General features: G+C 49.2%; 1 protein-coding gene across 1 annotated transcript in view; it reads right to left on the reverse strand.

Annotated features, from left to right (window-relative positions):
- Window positions 1-19,141, reverse strand: part of LOC119382222 (transient receptor potential cation channel subfamily M member-like 2) — a 307,967-nt gene that overhangs the window by 273,982 nt on the left and 14,844 nt on the right. The window contains exon 6 of the mRNA XM_037649936.2: window positions 15,673-15,864. Coding sequence (XP_037505864.1) covers window positions 15,673-15,864 — 192 coding nt within the window. The remainder of the gene's footprint in view (window positions 1-15,672; window positions 15,865-19,141) is intronic.

Genomic DNA, 19,141 nt, shown 5'->3' on the forward strand with positions numbered 1-19,141 from the left:
ACGAGATATATTTATCAAGAACTTCCCGTGAAAAAGTTGGTGGGAGCAAGTCATGGAACCTCCCCCCCCCCCCCACACACTCTCTAACTCACGCCTCTTATCAATAAATACTGAGCTGGCATATCAGCTCCGGGACTTTGAAGCACTTGTGACTCGGCGCGAGTATAGACGTGAGCTGACATTAGGCTGACAGTAATGCTGAAGTGGTGTAGATAGAACAATAGGTCGGCAAAAAGGCATGGAGCTCACTCAGACTCACTCACGAAATATATTTAGCGCTTAGGGCTCACTCGGACTCACACTCGCCAAAGTTTTCCTCAACCGGACTCAGTCGGACTCAGACTACCTAAAATTTTCTCAACCAGACTCACTCGGACTCAGACTCATCAAAATATTACTCACCCGGACTCACTCAAACTCAGACTCACGGCTTGATCTGAGTCTGAGTGAACCTGAGTGAGTCGACTCATGAGTAAGTTTGCCGACCTATGCTGTATACATATAGTAAAGGTACTGAATGTTTTGAAAAGAATTTTGCTTTTCGAGCTTTTTTCTGCTGACCGCTTGCTTGTGATAAAAACCGCATAGAACCGACACTAATTATTGTGAATAACGCTTTAATAATATGATCGCAGAAAGGGCACCACTCACAAAAACACAGAACCAAAATGACTCTCTGTTAGCGCTTATTGTTTGGCTGTCAGTAGTTCACCGAAGGTTCCGAAGGATATGAGTGAAAAGCGAAGTGTGAGACAAAATGAAATAAATGAACATCTACACTTGAACACACATTCGATACAGCCGAAATCTATAACCACCTTGAACTACCAGAAGGTTTGTGGCCTATTTATTTATTATATGGTGACTGCTGCTAGAGCTTGAAGGAAAGCAACAACATGACAACTAAGAAAAACTGGAGTATTACAAATCCATCATTCCTTTGCGCGAAACGTGAGGCGAAGGGCAAATGAAAAACAGATGCTTAGCTGGCGCACGTCAACGCGACAAACGAACAAGACGACTCACGCAAATGCTGACAACATCAGTAAAACTTCTTTTGGGCCTAGTTGGTTCATAATCCTAGAAGTAAATTTACAGCGCAAACGCAAAGACGCACCACAAAGAAAGAAACGACACACACAAACAGCGCTTGTGTGTGTCATTTCTTTCTTTGTGGTGCGCCTTTGCGTTTGCGCTGTAAATTTACTTCTAGGCTGACAACATCGCTAAAGCAGAGCACTTAACCTACTTCGACGCGCACAACAAAGCCAAACACTGTTCACAAACAAACAAATCTAAAGAAAATATGTGACAATGTAGACATTAATAAACGCAGCACATATTTCACATAATAAAAACACGAAAAGTAACATGATATAAAGGAAAGAAACGGCTTACTGAACTCCAAACGAACACAAAAATCCAGCGGAATGTTTTCGAGTTGTCAGGACACATCGGCGCTCATCTGCGGATCGCTTGTCAAAAGTCAAAACAATCTGGTCCGAAGAAGCACACGGCAGCTGCATTCTCACTGTGGCAACGCCGTAGAATATCATCCTCCCTCGGTGTCCGACTCCGTTTTTCCTGATGACTCCCGGACTGAATACTGAAGGGCGCGCGCCCGCCGATGCCAGGAGCCCGAACGAGAGGAAGTAACCGCCACTGACTGACAAAGCATAGCCGCCGGCCAGAAGGGGCCGAAACACGTACGCATCTTCCGAGGTCCCGTCGTCTCCTGCCGTCTCCCCCACCCCCTCGTTTTCAAAGGCATTGAAAGCACGGAACCGTCGTGGGCGGAGCAGCCATCAAGTGACAAGTGTTTTATGACCAGCCATCAGTGCACTACCCCATTGCTGGGAGGAGACGGGCGTAAGATTCCTGAGCAAAACATGGCGCCGCGCTGGTTCTTCGGCCTCCCGAACACCAAAAACATTTATTCAAAGTGAACACCTGTGGTTGCGCGAAGCGTTGAGGGTGAAAAACATAATTGATCGCTCATTTAGAGATTCCGCGGGCGATACCGCAGTCTTCGACGGCACATCGCTGTAATGAGCACACAAAAAAGGTACAAAAAGCACACAAAAAGGTACGGTGATGATTGCATGGCGTGTGCCACGGAGAAACGCCCCAAAAATGCGGAGTCCTCGATACCACGCCATAGTTAGTCGAGTGGCCACACCCTAAGGGGCGAAGCTCCTTAGGGTGTGGGTCTGTCCCTCCTCTGTAGTATGTAGTAGTAGTGGTAGGTAGCCACCTCTAGTTCTTGGAGTGCTCAGTAGATGGCGCTGTCATAGCCACCTCTAGTTCTCAGAAAGATCCCTAGATGGCACGGAGGCACTCGCTGCGTTGCAGATGTGTGCTGTAGTCCACCCGCCCCCCCCCTCTCTCTCTCTCGCCTCGCGAGGCCGACGCAGGCAGCGTCTGCTAGCGGGTGCCGTTGTCAGATGGAAGGAGACGCGGCACCCGGAGGCGCTTTGTCCCAGAGTTCTACGACACTCATCAACCCATCATCATCCGTACGTCCATTCCGGTACCGCCTCCCCCCTCCCCCGGGTTGAGGAGGGGAAGATTTGTTTCGGAAAGACGGTCCCTGCCCGGACAAGGGGGCTACTGCTCGGCGCAAAGCGCCAAACAGACGTAACCAGTCTCACGGCCCCACGCCAGAGAGACTCGGCCATGGGGCTACAGTTTGGTGCTGCAACTTCAGTCGCCGCACACAAAACAGACGTACCCGAGAAATACCGCACGGCCGGAAGCCGGCGGGGTCCTAACCGGACGGGGGGACCGCAGTTCGGCTCGACGAGTCCAATCGTCGCGCACTGAACTGCGACCGCATAGGGGCTACCGTTTGGCGCGGCAACCTTAGTCGCCTCACACAAACTAGACGTACCCAGGGAGTACCGCGTGGCCGAAAGCCAGCGGTGTCCTACTCGGACAAGGGGGCCGCCGTTCGTCGCAGCGAACAGAGTCGCTGAGCACAGAACGGAAACGACCGACATGGACCTCGTGGGCGGAGCCCAACAAGGCGACTGGATTACCCGGGCGCATGCAAAGCACGGGTAAGCAACAGCGGAAACCTCGACACTCATCACCGCGGTGTAGCAACAGAAGTCGCATGCACCCAGACCGGCTCGGGCTGTTGGTTCCGCAAACACAAGTGACTGGCACGCTAGGCTAGATCGGTGTACCTTAGAGAGAGCCGTCTTTAAAAGTTCATAGTGATCTGCCCTCCTGACTCACTATTGATTGAAAAAACCGACTGCTCACGCTGCAAAACCATTCACTGACCACCCCGTATACACAGACACTGTATTTTGACCTCCAAGGTAGTGCCTGTGTGAGATTTCTCCTGTGCGTGATTAAGCAATAAAAGTTCACAGCGTACATATAAAGTTAAAGTGAGCTGCAAGTCGCCATGACTCTCATCGCCCTTTAGCATAAACACGCCCGATCTCACGTCGTTGATGATGTACTGGGCAGAATTCACGGAAGATTTACATATGGCGCGTGTCATTGGTGGAAGGCAATCGTTCGATTTAGCGCGGCGACGTACGCTAGGGTGACCGTTGTAATGAAGGGACCACGTAAACCAACAGTACAATAAATGATGATGATGCCTGCTCTCCACGAGGAAAGCTACGGGCAGCTCGCGGCGCTCGACGAAAGCGCAGTGGCGCGGTATCGGAATCCCGAAACAGTACAATAAAAGTTTGATGTTTAATATATACACGGTGTTTCTCAGGTGTTTACTTGATCATATACTGGGCGAATTACTCAGAGTATTCATGGTTAACCGATGATTCTTTCCGGAACTTCGCCCCACTCATCATCATTCACCCCGTGGATATGTTGTGGATTTTTTATGCAATTTACTGCGTGGGAAAGGAGCGTTTGCAGGCGGGTTTGCTTGATGGCACCGCCATATTGTCACGTGGTCATGACGTTGAATGAAGCAGCAGTCAGCGTGCTCAAAGACAAAACTCTTTATTGAGGCGAACTTGTGCCCGGAAAATGGAAGGCCAAAGCACATGCAAGTCGCACATTGAACTGATAGCGGTGAGGACAGTCGTCGGCCATCGAATCTGCCAAGCGGTAAAGGCGTCGGCATTTATACATGCTCCATCGAATTTTCCAGCGTTATCGCTGCTGGCCGCCTATGTTCCACAATAAACTCTAATGTTCACGTTGTGCGTGTAGTCTTATCGCAGGGTCTCTAATAATCCGGAAGGTTCCTAGTCATTCGGGCGCGGTTTGCACAAGGCAGTGGTTGCATGTGTAATGGGCTGGCTACGTAGAAAAAAGGAGCGCGCGTGCCCATATCAACAACAACAACATACGAGAGTGCGGCCGATTGCACGGAATTGCGCGTCGTGTGGATCGTGCTGTCTCGTCGTCTGCGTTTCTGTTGCCATGTGCCAACAACTCAACTTTATGTGACAGTCCAACTTCGATGAAGCCTGAACGTTACACCTCACTGTATATTCATGTCGTGTGAATTTAGTTTTGGTTGAAGGTTTCGGGTGACGTCTCACTCACGTTCACTGCTGCATGCTACAATCGGCCCTGGCATTTTAACAGCGAAGCTTTTCAAGCTCGACGCAAAATGTTGTGACGCAAGATTATCATCATCATGAACCGGCACGCGCTCTCTTCATCCCCTTCGTCTTGTGCTTCGCTCCCAGAACACGTGCGCCAATTTTTCCGTCGTATCGCAAGGGGCAAGCCCAAAGCGAAGGAAAGGTGTGGGGGTGAGGAGGAGGGCGAAGAAAGAGACAACAGCGACAGAATGAAAGAAATACATAAAGAAGCAGAAAATCTTGGCCAAAAAATTCACCGACGATTACGATTCTCTCTAATGCGCATTCTGAGTGCACCTTCGTGTTGGGGCAACGTCAACTGTGTTTGAAGTTTGGCCATACGCAGCTGCAGCACTAACATTTTTTCACATACTGCCACAGAATCTGTCAGCGCTCGAGTTCTACGCCCACCACTCTGTGCAATGCAGGAGTCGCGCATACAAGCAAAACGCCGATAGCTCTCGAGTGCTACGCATACCACTCTGCGGATTGCAGGCGTCGCGAACCAAGCGAGACGCTGACAGCCACGTTAGGACAAGCGAATCCAGTCGCAGTGCACGGGCGAGCTCTGCATACGCGCGAGCTCCGACCGAGGGGCCAGCGCGCGTGACGGAAGAGAGAGAGAAAAGCTTTATTAAAAAACACGAACTCTATGCAGTCCGGGTCCACTAATAAAAAGAAGGCAAGGCTTAGCTATCAGACAGACCTAAAAGTTTCAAATGTCCGAGTAGTGCCTTCATGATGTCTGGGAAGGAGTCCGCCAGCCACTCCTCCAGGGTCGCAGGTCTGAGATTGGTAGGTATTTAGATAGCGGAGCTCAATCCGGTGGTGGTGGTTGTGGTGGTGTGCGGCGTGACCACCCTTACTGCGCATGCGCAAACCTTCTCCACTTCCCCTCTCCACCTCTCTCTCCCCTTTCCCTATCCACATCACCTCTCCCCTTCCCTATCCCCCTTCCCTTCGTCGTTCGCGCCTGTCTAAACGCACCATAGCAAGTAATTCGGTTCGCTTCGGGGAATCCGGCCACCACATGGAAGGGCCCGGGAGACCGACGCGGGACATGGCGTGTGCCACTTCATTCCCTCTGACCCCCGAGTGACCAGGTATCCACTGTATTCAAGCACTTAACGAAAGGTGGGCATCTAAGTGCTTCGTTAGTGTGCTGTAATGCGCGTCTGGAACGTCACCTGTCGCGAATGCTCGACAGGCTGCTTGGCTATCTGTGCGTATCAGTAAACAACGGGCATTTGTGTTGGGTATGGTAACTGCCTCTACTATGGCCGTGATTTCCGCCATGCATCGCGTACTGATGTTATAATGGAAGCCCCATGACAGTGGTAGTCTATCGGAAGCTATTCCCGTTCAAAAGCCCTCGCCGGTCCGAGACGGAGATGCGTCCGTGTACAAGATCCACTCTCCTGTGGTTTCCTGGAGATGTTGGACGCGTGCTTCGCGTCGTCCTGTTTATTTATCTCGATCCATGTGCCGCGGTACAGGTTCAACGGTGATCTGGTTGAGCGTCTCCCATGGGGGCGAGGTTGCTTCGAACGCTACAGGCGGCGATATATCGTAGCCCAATTCCCGAAGCAGGGCGTATCCTTGTGCGGATAGTCTGAGGCGCGTGAATTGCGCTTCCCGGTGAATTTGAGCCAACTCGTCGAGGTTTGGAAGGATAGCCGTTCCTCGAACCCCATTAGAGATGGCGTATTGAGGGGTACCCAATATAGTGCGAGAAATCTGACGAACCCCATTAGAGATGGCGTATTGAGGGGTACCCAATATAGTGCGAGAATTTGACGAACCCCATTAGAGATGGCGTATTGAGGGGTACCCAATATAGTGCGAGAAATCTGACGAAGTAGGGTCTCGAGCTCGGATTTTTGGGTCTTGCTAATTTCAAAATATGGATATTGATACATGACGCGGGGAATGGCGAAGGCCAGGGTCATGCGCCTCTTTCGATGTTCTTTGATTCCTCTCAGCTTGCGTGTTGTGCGTTTTCAGAGACCGTGAACTCGCTGCAACTGTTGTGTTGTATGTAGAAACCACTCCTTTGACTTGCCGTCGTCTTGCAACCAGAAGTCTAGAACTTTTATGCAGGGCTTCCTCGGAATGGGGTCATTCTTTATGGAGAGTGTAACGAGTTGCCGGTCTTCCTGGGCGCTTGGAAGTTTCCTGTTTGTGACTGCGATATATTCGGGTTTGGCACTGGATAGTGAGCCCTCTTTCTTCAAGGTATCGAGCTGTAGTGTCAATGGCCGACTGTAGCGTGTGTTGTATTTCTGATGGGCAACCTTCCTTGGCCCAGAAAGTGATGTCATCCGCATCTATTGTAAAATGAAGGTCTGGTACAGAGATCGCGATCTGAGACCTGAGGTCGCGCGTCAGACCGTTTAGAGCGAGAGAAAAGAGTGTCGGTGACAAAATTGACCCTTGTGGCACGCCTTGTTGGTGCCGCCGCGTGCGTGCTTTGACTTCGTTTACCTGCACGGCAACCATGCGGTTGGTAAGAAAATTTTTGACGTAGTTTTGGTTGATTGTGTCCAGGAGAAACTGCAGTTGAGTTTCGGGCAAATTTCTCAACATCTTATTGCTTATCCCGTCCCGGCCTGGCGCTGTGTGCCGTTTGCAGGCGTCGATGGCCATTAGCAGCTCCCCCATTGAGAAGGGGCGGTCGAGATTGGAAGGAGTGTGGTCTGCTTATATCAGAAGAGAATGAGTGCAACGGACGGTCGTAGCTATTTGGAAAGAAGTGCTCAGCGATTTGTTCAGCCACGGTTTCCGAGTCGATCCCTTTCTTGAGTTGCATTACTTCTAGGTGGTTCTTTCGTTCGGGTTGCCCAAGCAAGGTCCGAAAAAGAGACCACGCTCTGCTCGTGTGTAAGTTGTTGGCTGCGTGCTCAGATATATCCAGCCAATTGTCGGTGGCCAACTTGTCCGCATACTCTCGCGCTTCTCGCGTGACCCCTTTTATGCGGGATTTGACACGTTTGTTTAGTTTGTTTCGTTTCCATCTCCTAATTAGCGCATGCCTTTTGTCCTACATCGCTACAAGGTGTCGGTCAATTTGTGGGTTGTCATCGTTGCGTTGAACTTCTTTGGTGGTTTGTCTATGTGCCGTAAGGAGAGAGCAGTCCCAATGGTCAAGTGTCGACGTTTTTATTTTTGTAGAGACCCTGCGAAAGGCGTCCCAGTCTGTGAGCTCCAGCGGTATTGAGTAGTACCCGCGCCTGGGACCTCCTTGTCGATTAGGTAAGGGAATGGTACTTTTGAGAATGCAGTGATCACTGCCAAATCTTTCACCCAAATTGCGCCAGTCCGGTGTCTCCTTTGTCATGCTCCATGCCAAATCGGGATTGGTGTCACGTTGCACATAATTACCGGTTCTAGTGGGCGTGCTGACATAATTGAGAAGAGAGAGGTGGTGTGTGTGTGGGCCAAGTTGAGAAGGGTCATCCCGGCCTCCGAGGAGGCATGGTACCCCAGTAGCTATGACTGCTATTGAAACCGCCTGTCCACACAAGTCCAATTTTTAAAGTTGCTTGAAAACGTTGTGCCATGGGCTACGGTGCATTTTAGAATCAGGTAGGCGGTATGTATTGATGATGCTTATGGCGTACTGTCGGAAAAATCTACATTTCAAGAATACGCTTTCTTGTTTGGCATTATTCAGGTTGTCGAGAGGTTCCTGCACAACGGTGTGTTTGTCCGATACCAGCGCTAAGGCCATGATGCGGTACGAGACTTGTGCAGTTTCATGCCCACGTTTTTGTGGGATGCTAGGAGCACTGTAGGTTGTATAGCCATGTAAGGAGAATAATACTAATGGTTCCTGGAGAACTATGACCTCAGGTTTACGTGGTGATTGCGTGATGAGTTGTAAGAGGGAGCTGCGTTTACGGCGAATACCTCGACAGTTCCACTGCCACGCGATAATGTCCGCAGTGGGTTGTGACGAAACATGCTGAGAATTACCCGACGTTGCCATTATTAGTATTGACATGTTTATACGGGTGGGCATCGTCACGAACTGTACTACGTCTGCGCATAGTTGCTGCATTTCTGAGGAGCTCAAGCGATTGCGCGAGCGCTGCTAGTTGCTTGAGGATCTCTACTTGCTGCTTCTGCAGAAGGTTCAGTTGTCTTTCTATTGTTTCTAACCGCGTATCTGTCTCAGCCTTATATACGAGAAAATACTGCGGTAATGCTGACACCTGTGGACCAGCGTAAGGTGGAGTCGACGTGTATGAAAGTGAAGGGGTGTTATGTTTGCTGGCACTGCGACCAAGTGCAGTGAAGGACGGACTCACCATGTCCGATGGAGAGTGCCTTGGCTGCTTGTGCAGCGGTTATTCGGAAGACGCAGGGGGCTTCTGGAAGAGAAGTGCCCGAACATACCCTGGGCTTTTCGGCTTGGGTGGCGGTGGCGGTGGCGCCAGTGGTTTCGTTGTGTATCCTGGCAGGCTGCCAGACCTGGATTGGTGTTCCGGTTGTGGGTCCGGTGTGGTATTTTGTAAAGCTGAAAATCGGTTCTGTAGCGGGAGAAAGGGATAGTTTTGGTTGTTGTTCTTTGTTGGTTCGGTTGGTCGACTGTGGCTTGTTTGGCTTATCTGAGGCTCAGCAGAGTCCGTTGGTGTGCTCCTGAGTCGTCTTTTTTCCGTGGCGATGCGGGCGAGCTTGTCGGCTGGCTGTTTCTTGGGACACCATGGGTCGCTAGCCCCATTCGGTCTCTCGCAGTTGAATCACTAAAGTTCACATTCGTGCGCTGTACGTTCAGGTTATTGGCCGGCAGGGAGCTGTTGATCACCTGTCTCGCAACGAGTGAATTCATGTGCCGTGGGACATGCACCGGCGTGGTGGCCTATGGTTAAACAAATGGTGCATTGTACCGCGCGAGGGCGAAAAGGTTGTGTTTTTGTGAGCCACAGGCCCATCTTGACTTCCTTGGACACTGTGGCACCATTCACTGTGAGGAGTATAGTCTCTGACTGGCCTATGCGACGTGCTGCCAGAATCTGCCGGTCTTCGATGCTAATGATGATGAGAAGCTGGTCGTCAGGAATATGCTTGCAAAGGCCATGAACAACGCAGCGTGGGTGGTGTGCTTCGGCTGCAGCATAGGCGGTCACATCGTGGCGTTTTCCGTTAAGCGTCAGTGAGCGCAAGCCAGCGAGTTTCTGCGTCACTGATTCTCGCCCGCTTGTTGCCGTGACAAGGTTCTGTAGCGTTCTTACTTGTATGTTGACGCCGGGCACTTCAGACGCCGTGAGTCCAGCCGCGACACCGATGGCGTTGGTGACTTGATAGGTCGGATACGTTGCGCGGTTCAGCTGTGTGCCCAGTCTCAGGATTATGGTCTGTGGGCTAGCGTGGCGGCTCACAACATGCACAGAAGTGGCTTGATGATCTTCGAGCTCGTCTTCCATGGTTGTTTCGTCGTCAATCACGCCGGAACGCAGGGTCGCGTTTCGCCCTACCGCCGGTGAGGCTCCGGCGGTGAGGGTTAGCGACGCTGCCGTGTCGAAGGTGCGGGAAAAAGCATCCAAAACAAGAGTACACTGCTCCGACGTACCCTACATGATGCCCATATGGTGCCGGAGCACTGGTCGTATCCTTGAGAAAATTAGAGCGTCGCAAATCCAGTAACTCGGGTATTTCGGGCGGAAAGTCGCAGAACCCTGGCGAGGTGCGTCTTGTCGCCTCAAGCCCCCGTGACGGAACAAGAAAGCGAGGTTAGAGGCCATAGGGCCGTGGTATCGACAGACTCCGCGTTCGCTTTCTTTCGTGCTCGTTTGCTCTATCAGTTACGCCGACGACGACAACGGCGACGCCGTTCAACGCAAGAACAGGCGCCAAAGAACAGCGCTCTAAAAATTCCTCATGAGGTAGCGGGATTCTAACCCGCGTACCCACGGTCCTAAAGCGAGCGTCTTAACCGCTCGGCTATCCAGGCTGGCTGGCAGAACATAGCATAGCATTTTGTAGTATCGTATATCAAGGGGGTCAAAAAGGGAAGTGACGGTGAGAAGGAGAGATGTGAGGGTGAGGAGGATGGAAAGGAGGACGAGAGAGTAAAAGCATAGCATACAAAGAGTGAGGAAGGGTGAAATGCAGAGAAAGAAATAGAATCAAGGAAGCGAATGAAACGAATAGAGATATAGAAGAAACATCGAAAGAGGAAGCCAGCGAGAAATAGAGAGAGTGAGACAAAGGTAAGAACGGAAGATAAAGAGAGAGAGAGAACCAGAAAGAAGGAGGAAAAATTTGAAAAGAGAGAAAGAAAGGAATATAAATAAACAAACACAAAACAAACAGAGAGAAGAGAGTGAAAAAGAAAGAGAAAACTAAAGATAGTTAAAAAAGGCCACCTAGCTCTATAGAGAAATACAGAGAAATGGAGAAATAGGTTGCCCAGCGAGCAGCGACGGGCCTGTGCTTCGCTGTGCCAAGCTTTGCGCAACTTAGTGCAAGCTTCGTGCATTTTTTGTTGTTGTATGGCTCGCTGCCCTGAAGTACGGCACCACAAAGTCGGAAAGAAGGATATGGACGCAGTTGCCTGTAAAATACTTCGTCATATAGGGAGAATAAAACTGGTCACTACTGTCGAATCTGGCGAGCGTCTCAGGATCTGTAAACGTTTGTATCTTTCCAACATGGCAGTAAAGGCGGCAGCCATGCGGTTACAAGTTTCAGTGCGTGGAGCAGGGGCCTCAAGCTCAGCTCAGCTAGCGGGCCGCACCCACGAAACTTAGTATCCTGATGGGCCGGGATGATGAAGCAGGTTAGAGCACGGGGGGTGGGTAATGGGTTGTTGAACGGAACGTCACCTAAAGCCACCATTTGAAAGAACGCACTTCCCAGGTCTCCTCATATATGGAACATTTCTGGACGGTATCTGGCGCCAGTATTCGAGAAGAATATCGATACTGATCTCTAGAATGACTCCAATGTGGAGGCCGATTTTCAAACATTGAGATTTTCTTCGACAGTTACGTTGCAGCATATGGTGACCGCATGGGACGCCTCGCGAAAAAACAATGCTTGAGACCAGTCCCGTCTCTGTAGCTTACCCGATCAAAGCGTTATCACAAGAGGCAAGTAAATATTTCGAGTACCATTTACCAAGTCACAATTGTTTTATTTCGTGAGGACATGCGACGTCTAATAGGGCCCTGAACAATGTCCCACTGCCTTGCTTCACGTATATCCTGGCGCATTATTTCTTCGAAAACCTCAGGTGCAAGTGGTGTGACAGGTATTTATTGCACACACCGAGAACTTCCCTGTCTGCTCTTGGTCATATTAGTGCTGTGGAATACACGGTGCGGAGGAGGAATCGCAAGGAGGCAAGACCGAGCCCTAAAGTTGCATTGCCATTCGTGATGACATTAGAAATAATCTTGTTTTTCTTTTTCTTTCGTCATGTTAGTCCCGTTCTTTCGTGCGCTCAGAAACTTCTGAAAACTCTCAACCAAATGAAGCCAATAAACAGTGCAGCGAAGGAAGGTATCGGGCACATTATTTGTAGTCCTTAACTGTAATTTACTAAATAAATGTGAAGAAATTAAAGCGGATGAAACGACAGCTTACTGTCGGCAGCGACCAAACCTACGATCTTCGGAAAAACCGTGCGATGCTCTGGCATTCCAGCTACTGTGGCGGTCGTCCTCCAGTCTACCGTAATCAATATTTTTGAGTGCGTAATCCGGGCAGTGTTAACCAGCTCTGCTCGAAGCCATGACGGCGAGTGTGAAACGAACATTTTTGCCAGATGGCATCCCGAAGCACGCGAATTTTTTACGAGTTTGCAGCTGACCTAAACTCAAGTTTCCGTAATGCATTTGCCTAAGACTACTGGAAGGCGAAACCCATCTTCGTTTGCTTGTCAGTCGATGTATTGGTCCTAACCTCCCCCCCCCCCCGAAAGCTTCGTGCCCCTAACGGAGTTTTGCACTACCTCCGGGATCGGAGGCATCGCAAGGTCTCTGCGCTTCACCTGCTTTTACAGTGCCTCCGTGATCGGCGTACCTTTGAGCAATTGACGATGTCGTGTGAGGACGTCATCACGTGGCGCCACCTCGTGTGACGTCATGGTGTCGTCACAAATTTCGGCAATGTGTAACGCCATATGATAACCTTATTACGTGATCTTTTTTGGGCCACTCGTGTTGAGGCCGCCGACGCCGACGGTGAATTTCCGCGTTTGATGAGGCTTGTAAGGTTTTCCCGTAATTAAACCCTCGCATACAACCTGAAAACTCAAGTCTACCCGAACGAGACTCTCTTTATGAATGAACGGAAGAAGGGGAGTGTATCGATGGTTCATTTTATTTTTAGACACAACCCTACTGAGAATTTATCCACCGTGTGGAATGGTGGGTTCCACCATCCAACATTATGGTGGATTATGGTGCTGGAAGATGGTGGCATATGGTGTATGCCGCATGCTGGCGTACGTTGCATGCTGGAGAATAACGAGGCTTAAAACGGCTCTAGAGCGTCTGGACCATTGTACCTAGCTGTCACACATAAATAATTGTATAGAAGGCGATGTGGAAAGCATTCGTGCAAAAAAGAAAAGAAAAAAAAGCCGTATGAAAAAAAAAAGAAAACTTCCGCCACTAGGAGCCCAACATGCCACCTTTCGATCCCGAGCCCCGTACTTTACCACTACGCCACGCTAACACAGTTTCTGCCTTCTGTAGAATGACTAGTCAACACACTAATGCACCGTTCGCTTCAGCTTTGTATGTCTCATACTCGAGCCAGATGCGACCTTCACCTCCTACTAAAATGTGCATAGTTATTAAACGCAAACAAACTGCTGCCGGAAACGAATGGCATTTCGATAATGGCAACAGCGCTAACTTTCTTTTACAATTCACAACGTAGCTCCAAAAAAATATCAAGTGGAACGAGGAGCGGGTACAGTTTACCGGCTATTACTGCCAAGTTTAATAGCCGTTTCTCGCTTTTTCGAAAGGGCGACATGTGCAGAGGCTTTATTTATGTCGACTCTTATCAAATTCGATAAATGCGCGCGTACAATTGATTGAGTATTGTGATGCTTTTTGCGCGCAGCGTATAGCGCGGCCGTGTCAGCGCACTGATCTGAAGCTGTATCACTAGCTACAACTACATAACAGCTGGGACAAAAACGGGTGCAGTGCGCTGGAAAAATATGCCATCATATTGGTTGAGTAAGGCGTACGAATTGACAAGGCCATGTTCTCGCATACGAGTCAGAGAAGTGCCGGCGAGTGCGTCCGGCGGCTGTTGGTGACCGGAGGCGTTTGCTGGAAGCGCGTCACGTGCATTCTGATCGTTTCTTGTGCGGACGCCATACACAAAGAAATATGCTTCATTTAGGTTAGCCGAAGTCACAGCTGTGCTGCTAAAGTCATTCGTACTCGTCGGAATCGTGTATCCTGAAACGTAGAAGCGCCGATCACACGTAGACTGACTCGGTCGGTACGCTATGCGTAACTATTGGTGGAAATCATGGTGGTAGAATATAATGGTGGATGTCATTCTTGGTGGGGTTATCTTGACGCAGGCCGTAGGTAAAAGTTTCTGCATTTTAGCTTCGCATGCACTTTCACTTTGACCTTAAAGTGCCGCTGAGGTAAGTGAGTGAATAATTGCCAGAGTTGCGTTTGTAGCGTGGCGGTATCAAGCGGCGGCTGTTTTCTGGTCTACCCGCTGGAAGGGGAAATTGCGCATCCAGAGCTAATTTATTTCTCGACAACTGCGCGGCGATGTAACACAGTTACTGTTGCTGTTCACACCGACACCTCTAGACATGTAAACGTCACAATACAGCAACACATCGCGGATGTAAACCTGATAAGTACGCGCGCAAAATGTAAACATTCACGGCTGCTGTGCTCCACAAACTTGAGGCGGTTATTGACGCCGCATGAATAAAAGAAAGCTTGCTACAAAGCGTAATTATCCGGATTGGCTTCATTCAACTGTAACATTTTTCTGCACATTCAACAGGAAGACATTAGAAATAACAGCTGTGATTGCACATAATGCCATGTGCACTTCCATCATTCCACCAATCATCCACCATGCTTCCATCATGCCACCGTCAACCAGCTTGTTCACCAAGCCATCCACCAAAACATGTTTTGCATCGCCGCCAACAGCCAGCATTTTCCACTCAACGCCAAAATAAGCTCGCCACCACCACCAACACCATCTGCCACCATTTTTTCCACTCTCCCCACGATCAGCAATTATGACCGCCACAGCTTCCACAACATCCACTATTCTTTCTACCTTGTGCACTATTGTTTCCACCATATGGACGAACAATTCCAGCATCCACCAACCCAGAATTTTCAATAAGGAACCTTACGAAAAAAAGAGACACTATAACTTAGAAGAATAGACTGTTGGGCGAGTCGGTAATTCATGATGAATGAAAATAGCGCGAATAAACGTAAGACAAGACAAAGAAGGCTACAGCACAAGCGCATACTAACAACTGCACTTTTGTTAGAAAGAACGAAAATATATAGAAAGCCCAAACCACATGTTCACCACGAACAGAACCAAAAACCTTACATATGCGCATCCAGGTACCATATCTCTGCCTTATTTAACGCAAGGGAAGGCTTAGCCGCACAGTTATCTCCAGCTTTCAAAATTAATAAAAGCTTCAACGAGCTCATGTGCCGTCTGGTCCCTATGACGTGCGAGCACTTTGGCATCAGACAAGAGATGATTACACCTACACTCACGCACTGCAGGGCCCAATTTGACGAATGCTGACTTTTCAAATATCGACGGTGATAACCAGCGGAGGTATAGAGGACATTATTTGTATCTCTAACTGTAGTCTACTAATTATGACACAAAGCTGACGAACAGATAAGTTGCCGGCAGTGGGACGGAGCCTACGCGCTCTCCGAAGGTTGTGGGTTCATGAGCCCTACGAGTTGAAAATACGCTGCATGTTCATCGATCGGGCCAACGGCTTTGTAATATTCGTGAAACCTCAATACGCCGCAGATATGCACCGGCGATGTGGAAAACCTAGTGTAAGGGTAGTCTTATGAGTCATAAAATATTTTTAAACACCTACCAGGCTGTGGCCAAGGGCTCCTTCCCAGCAAACTGTCCGAAAGAACTCTTCATGCTGTATCTTGGCAAAAAGTTGTCGAAGTCTCTTTGGGTCCAGGTACTTGTGAATTAGAAATCCTCGGTTGAGAAAAATGTGCAAGAACTCTTCTCGCTTTGGCCTTAGCAACGCATACTCGAAATCTTCTCGGTCAATCTGCAACGCAGGACATTTACTACCGCCTCTTAGCGAGCGCTCAAAGGCTTTAGCAGCAGCAACATTTACAGAGTATGTTTAGGCGTCATGGCGGACTCAGTTTACGAGTCAGCGATGACGCTTAATGCAGAAAATCAGCAACAGAAGGTATAGAAGTCACGCTATCTATGTGACATCGTGAGTAAAAACGACCGGCTGACAGAGTAAATGTTTCAAGCAAGGGTTGTGATCAGGGGCGTAGCCAAGGGGGGGGTTGGGGGGGTTCAAACCCCCCCGAAATTTTTCAATTTTGCTTGCGCATATATGCACGCACACATACAAACGCACGCACGAACATACATGAAGTATGGGTGAACCTCCCCCCCCCCCCCCCGAAAAAAATTTCTGGCTACGCCCCTGGTTGTTATGAGTTACAGATTTCGGTAGGCATCGTCGGGAGAGCGCGAGAAACGCGGCGCCAGCAGGGTACGCAAATGTGGCACTCTAACGTGCGCCGGTTACATGCGCCGTTTCCGATAGTCGTTGCTCTCCCAATCATGGGCCTGTCGGCCATGATCCGTCTCTGATATGGCAATATGATCTATTACCGCCGTCACTTGGCATTTCACGTTACCACATTTCGTGCTTGCCTGGATATGAACGCCTGACCGTCGTTGTTGCCCATAGCAACCGAAGTGTTGTGCTGCTAAGCGCGTCAGTGTAGGTCCAACGCCAACTGCATACACGAGGCAATCTGAAGTTTGCGCGCTTGACGCCAGCGCCGGATGCTCCCCTGGTGAACCGCTGAAAATGTTGAAGGTCGTAAGCTCGCCCGCAGAGGCGACTGCGCGCTGCCGCGCGCGTTTTCGGCGAAGCGCGCGCTGCCGGTGATTGCGTTTCGAAGTTGGGAAGAAAGCCACGTCATTCCGCAAGTCGGTACGCACCGTTCTTATGCCGCGCAGTGCCGCATCATCATTGAGATTATTGTAAGTACTGAACCGAACTGCAAAACTGCATATTCAAGGGAAACGCACAGGCAAAACAAGCGCCAAGCTGTACGCAGATTCAAATAGTCATTTATGTTGCACGCCTTATGTTGATCATGGTCGTGCGGCAGATCGAGTGGTCCTTACGCATACAGCAATAAAGTTTAGTCGACTCCTCCCATATCATCGCGCCTATTCAGTACCTTCAGAAAGTGCACAGTGGAACACCAGCTGATGTAAAACCCCGTTGTGGTATTGCGCACACCGCGAAATATTTAACACAGTGATCGCAATTGCGTATCTGCACTCGTGCTCTCCGATAATCCTACTTGCGTCGTGCGAGCCTGTGAGGCAGCCGCGTGACATAACGGGTTCTGTATTGTAGATTCATCACGCAAATGAAGAAGTGGCGATTGTATTTATTACGTAATTCGATTATTTTATTCTGATAAGCCTTTGAAAGTTCTTGAAAGACCTGACACGATCGGATGTCATCCTTGCCGAAAACCAAAATATAAAGTATGCCTGTACATGGGCACATCGCGACAAGTGACTAGTACAGGCTCAAACGTTTGTTTACAAATCAAAGGCAACCACGACTGTGACACTAATAAAGCAATATGAAATCTCGAATGCATGCTATGCAAACATTTGCACATTGGGCAAACAGAAAGGCCTTTATTTAGACGGCGCTTTAACAGTAATAAATCTCAGACTAACACCTTGGCCAACCTGCCCGTCCAATACACGTGCACCTCCTTAACCATTCTGTTGAAAATCTCAATTTCACATCACTCGAACCTGGTTTCCGCTCGAATTACGATATATAAGGCCCGTGAATCCTTTCTCATCAATACGTTTGACACTGTCCGGTCCGGTCTGAATGAAAACGCAGCAAGATTGAGTTTCCTGTCTTCGCAACCCGTAACACCTTCCTCAGTTTCTCTTCTTTTCTTAAGAACTCGCGATGTATTGTTTCTACTGGTTAGTAATACAGCACATATCTAAAAACGTTTTTTGTTGCTATCACCATGCGATTTCCGGTCGTACTACATGTTATGTTTTTATGATTCGCATTTGTAAATTACTTGTTTTCATTGCCCATGTATCGGTTTTCATATCTTCATCCCATTGATATATCAATCTATATTAACTGCATTTATGCCATGCACTGCATTCTGATGAAGTCCAGACCCCGGCCGAAACGTAAATAAATCAAGGCGGTGATGCGGGCTAGTTGGTTTAAGTCACTTGTAATCATATTCGTAGCGCAAAAAAAAACTAGACGCAGACACAAGTAAGGAACACTTACACAGGACGAGCGCTAGACATTAACTAATTTATTACTGAAAGACAACCAGAAAAAGCCAAAAACCGCCGCACATGAGCGAATGCCCACCATCACACTCCGAGGTGCTTTCTTATAACTGCATCCCCACGTGTTACCACCTGGTCCGTTATACCAAGCTGAGGGGCAAGCTTGAATGATGGGATCCCAGTGTGCTCTAGTCACCTACCTTATTTGTCGCCTTGTTGCAAGCCGCCGCGATCGCTGCAAGCTACCATATGACAAGCAAAGAGAAAGAGGTTAATCGCAGACTGAAGCATTTTTTAGCTCTTCCAGTTCGGCCTAACTAAAACACTCAACACATCTGCACATTCATTTACTCAAAGCAGGTAAAAGCTGTTGCTTTTCGAATATAGAAAATGAATTCCCTGAAACAGGAAGAATATTTCATGAGTTCATGAAATGTTTACTGGTTTCCTGCCGTATTTGCATCGTCCATGATGTAAGTTTCAGGCCAGGCAGAGCAGACTAAAAGCATGACAGAGTGCTCGAATGTTATAGAGCCCTTGCTCAGCCGTAAGCTCCTCTGCAATACTGGAGCCCAATGCGGGAAAGCGTTGGTTTAGCGGCGTGCACTGTGAGAGCCTACAGTGCGTGGTCGTGAGACACGGACAATCTTCACAGCAGAAGCGTAGGACAAATTTCGTTATATAATTACATGATTGCTGTGTTGAATGAAAACTGCGCCTTAGTTGTTACTTTCCTGGTGCGTAGCCGACAGTGACCACTGTTGAATGTAGGGGGGCTCCGCCCCCCTAACTTTTCTGTGTGGGGGTGTTCCGCCCCCCTTGGCCACCCGGTAGATACGCCCGTGCTAGCAACGGCACGTTGCCGGAGCCAATCTTGGAGGCCACGAGTAATGCATTGTGTGACATTATCGAGCACCGACTGCGAGCGCTTCGGTAGTCTCAGCGCGGCGGAGGGTTTCGCTAGAGTATTGTAAAAACCTCTATGACCGTGAAAT

This window comes from Rhipicephalus sanguineus, chromosome 2, assembly GCF_013339695.2.
Source record: "Rhipicephalus sanguineus isolate Rsan-2018 chromosome 2, BIME_Rsan_1.4, whole genome shotgun sequence".
Classification (NCBI taxonomy): Eukaryota; Metazoa; Arthropoda; class Arachnida; order Ixodida; family Ixodidae; genus Rhipicephalus; species Rhipicephalus sanguineus.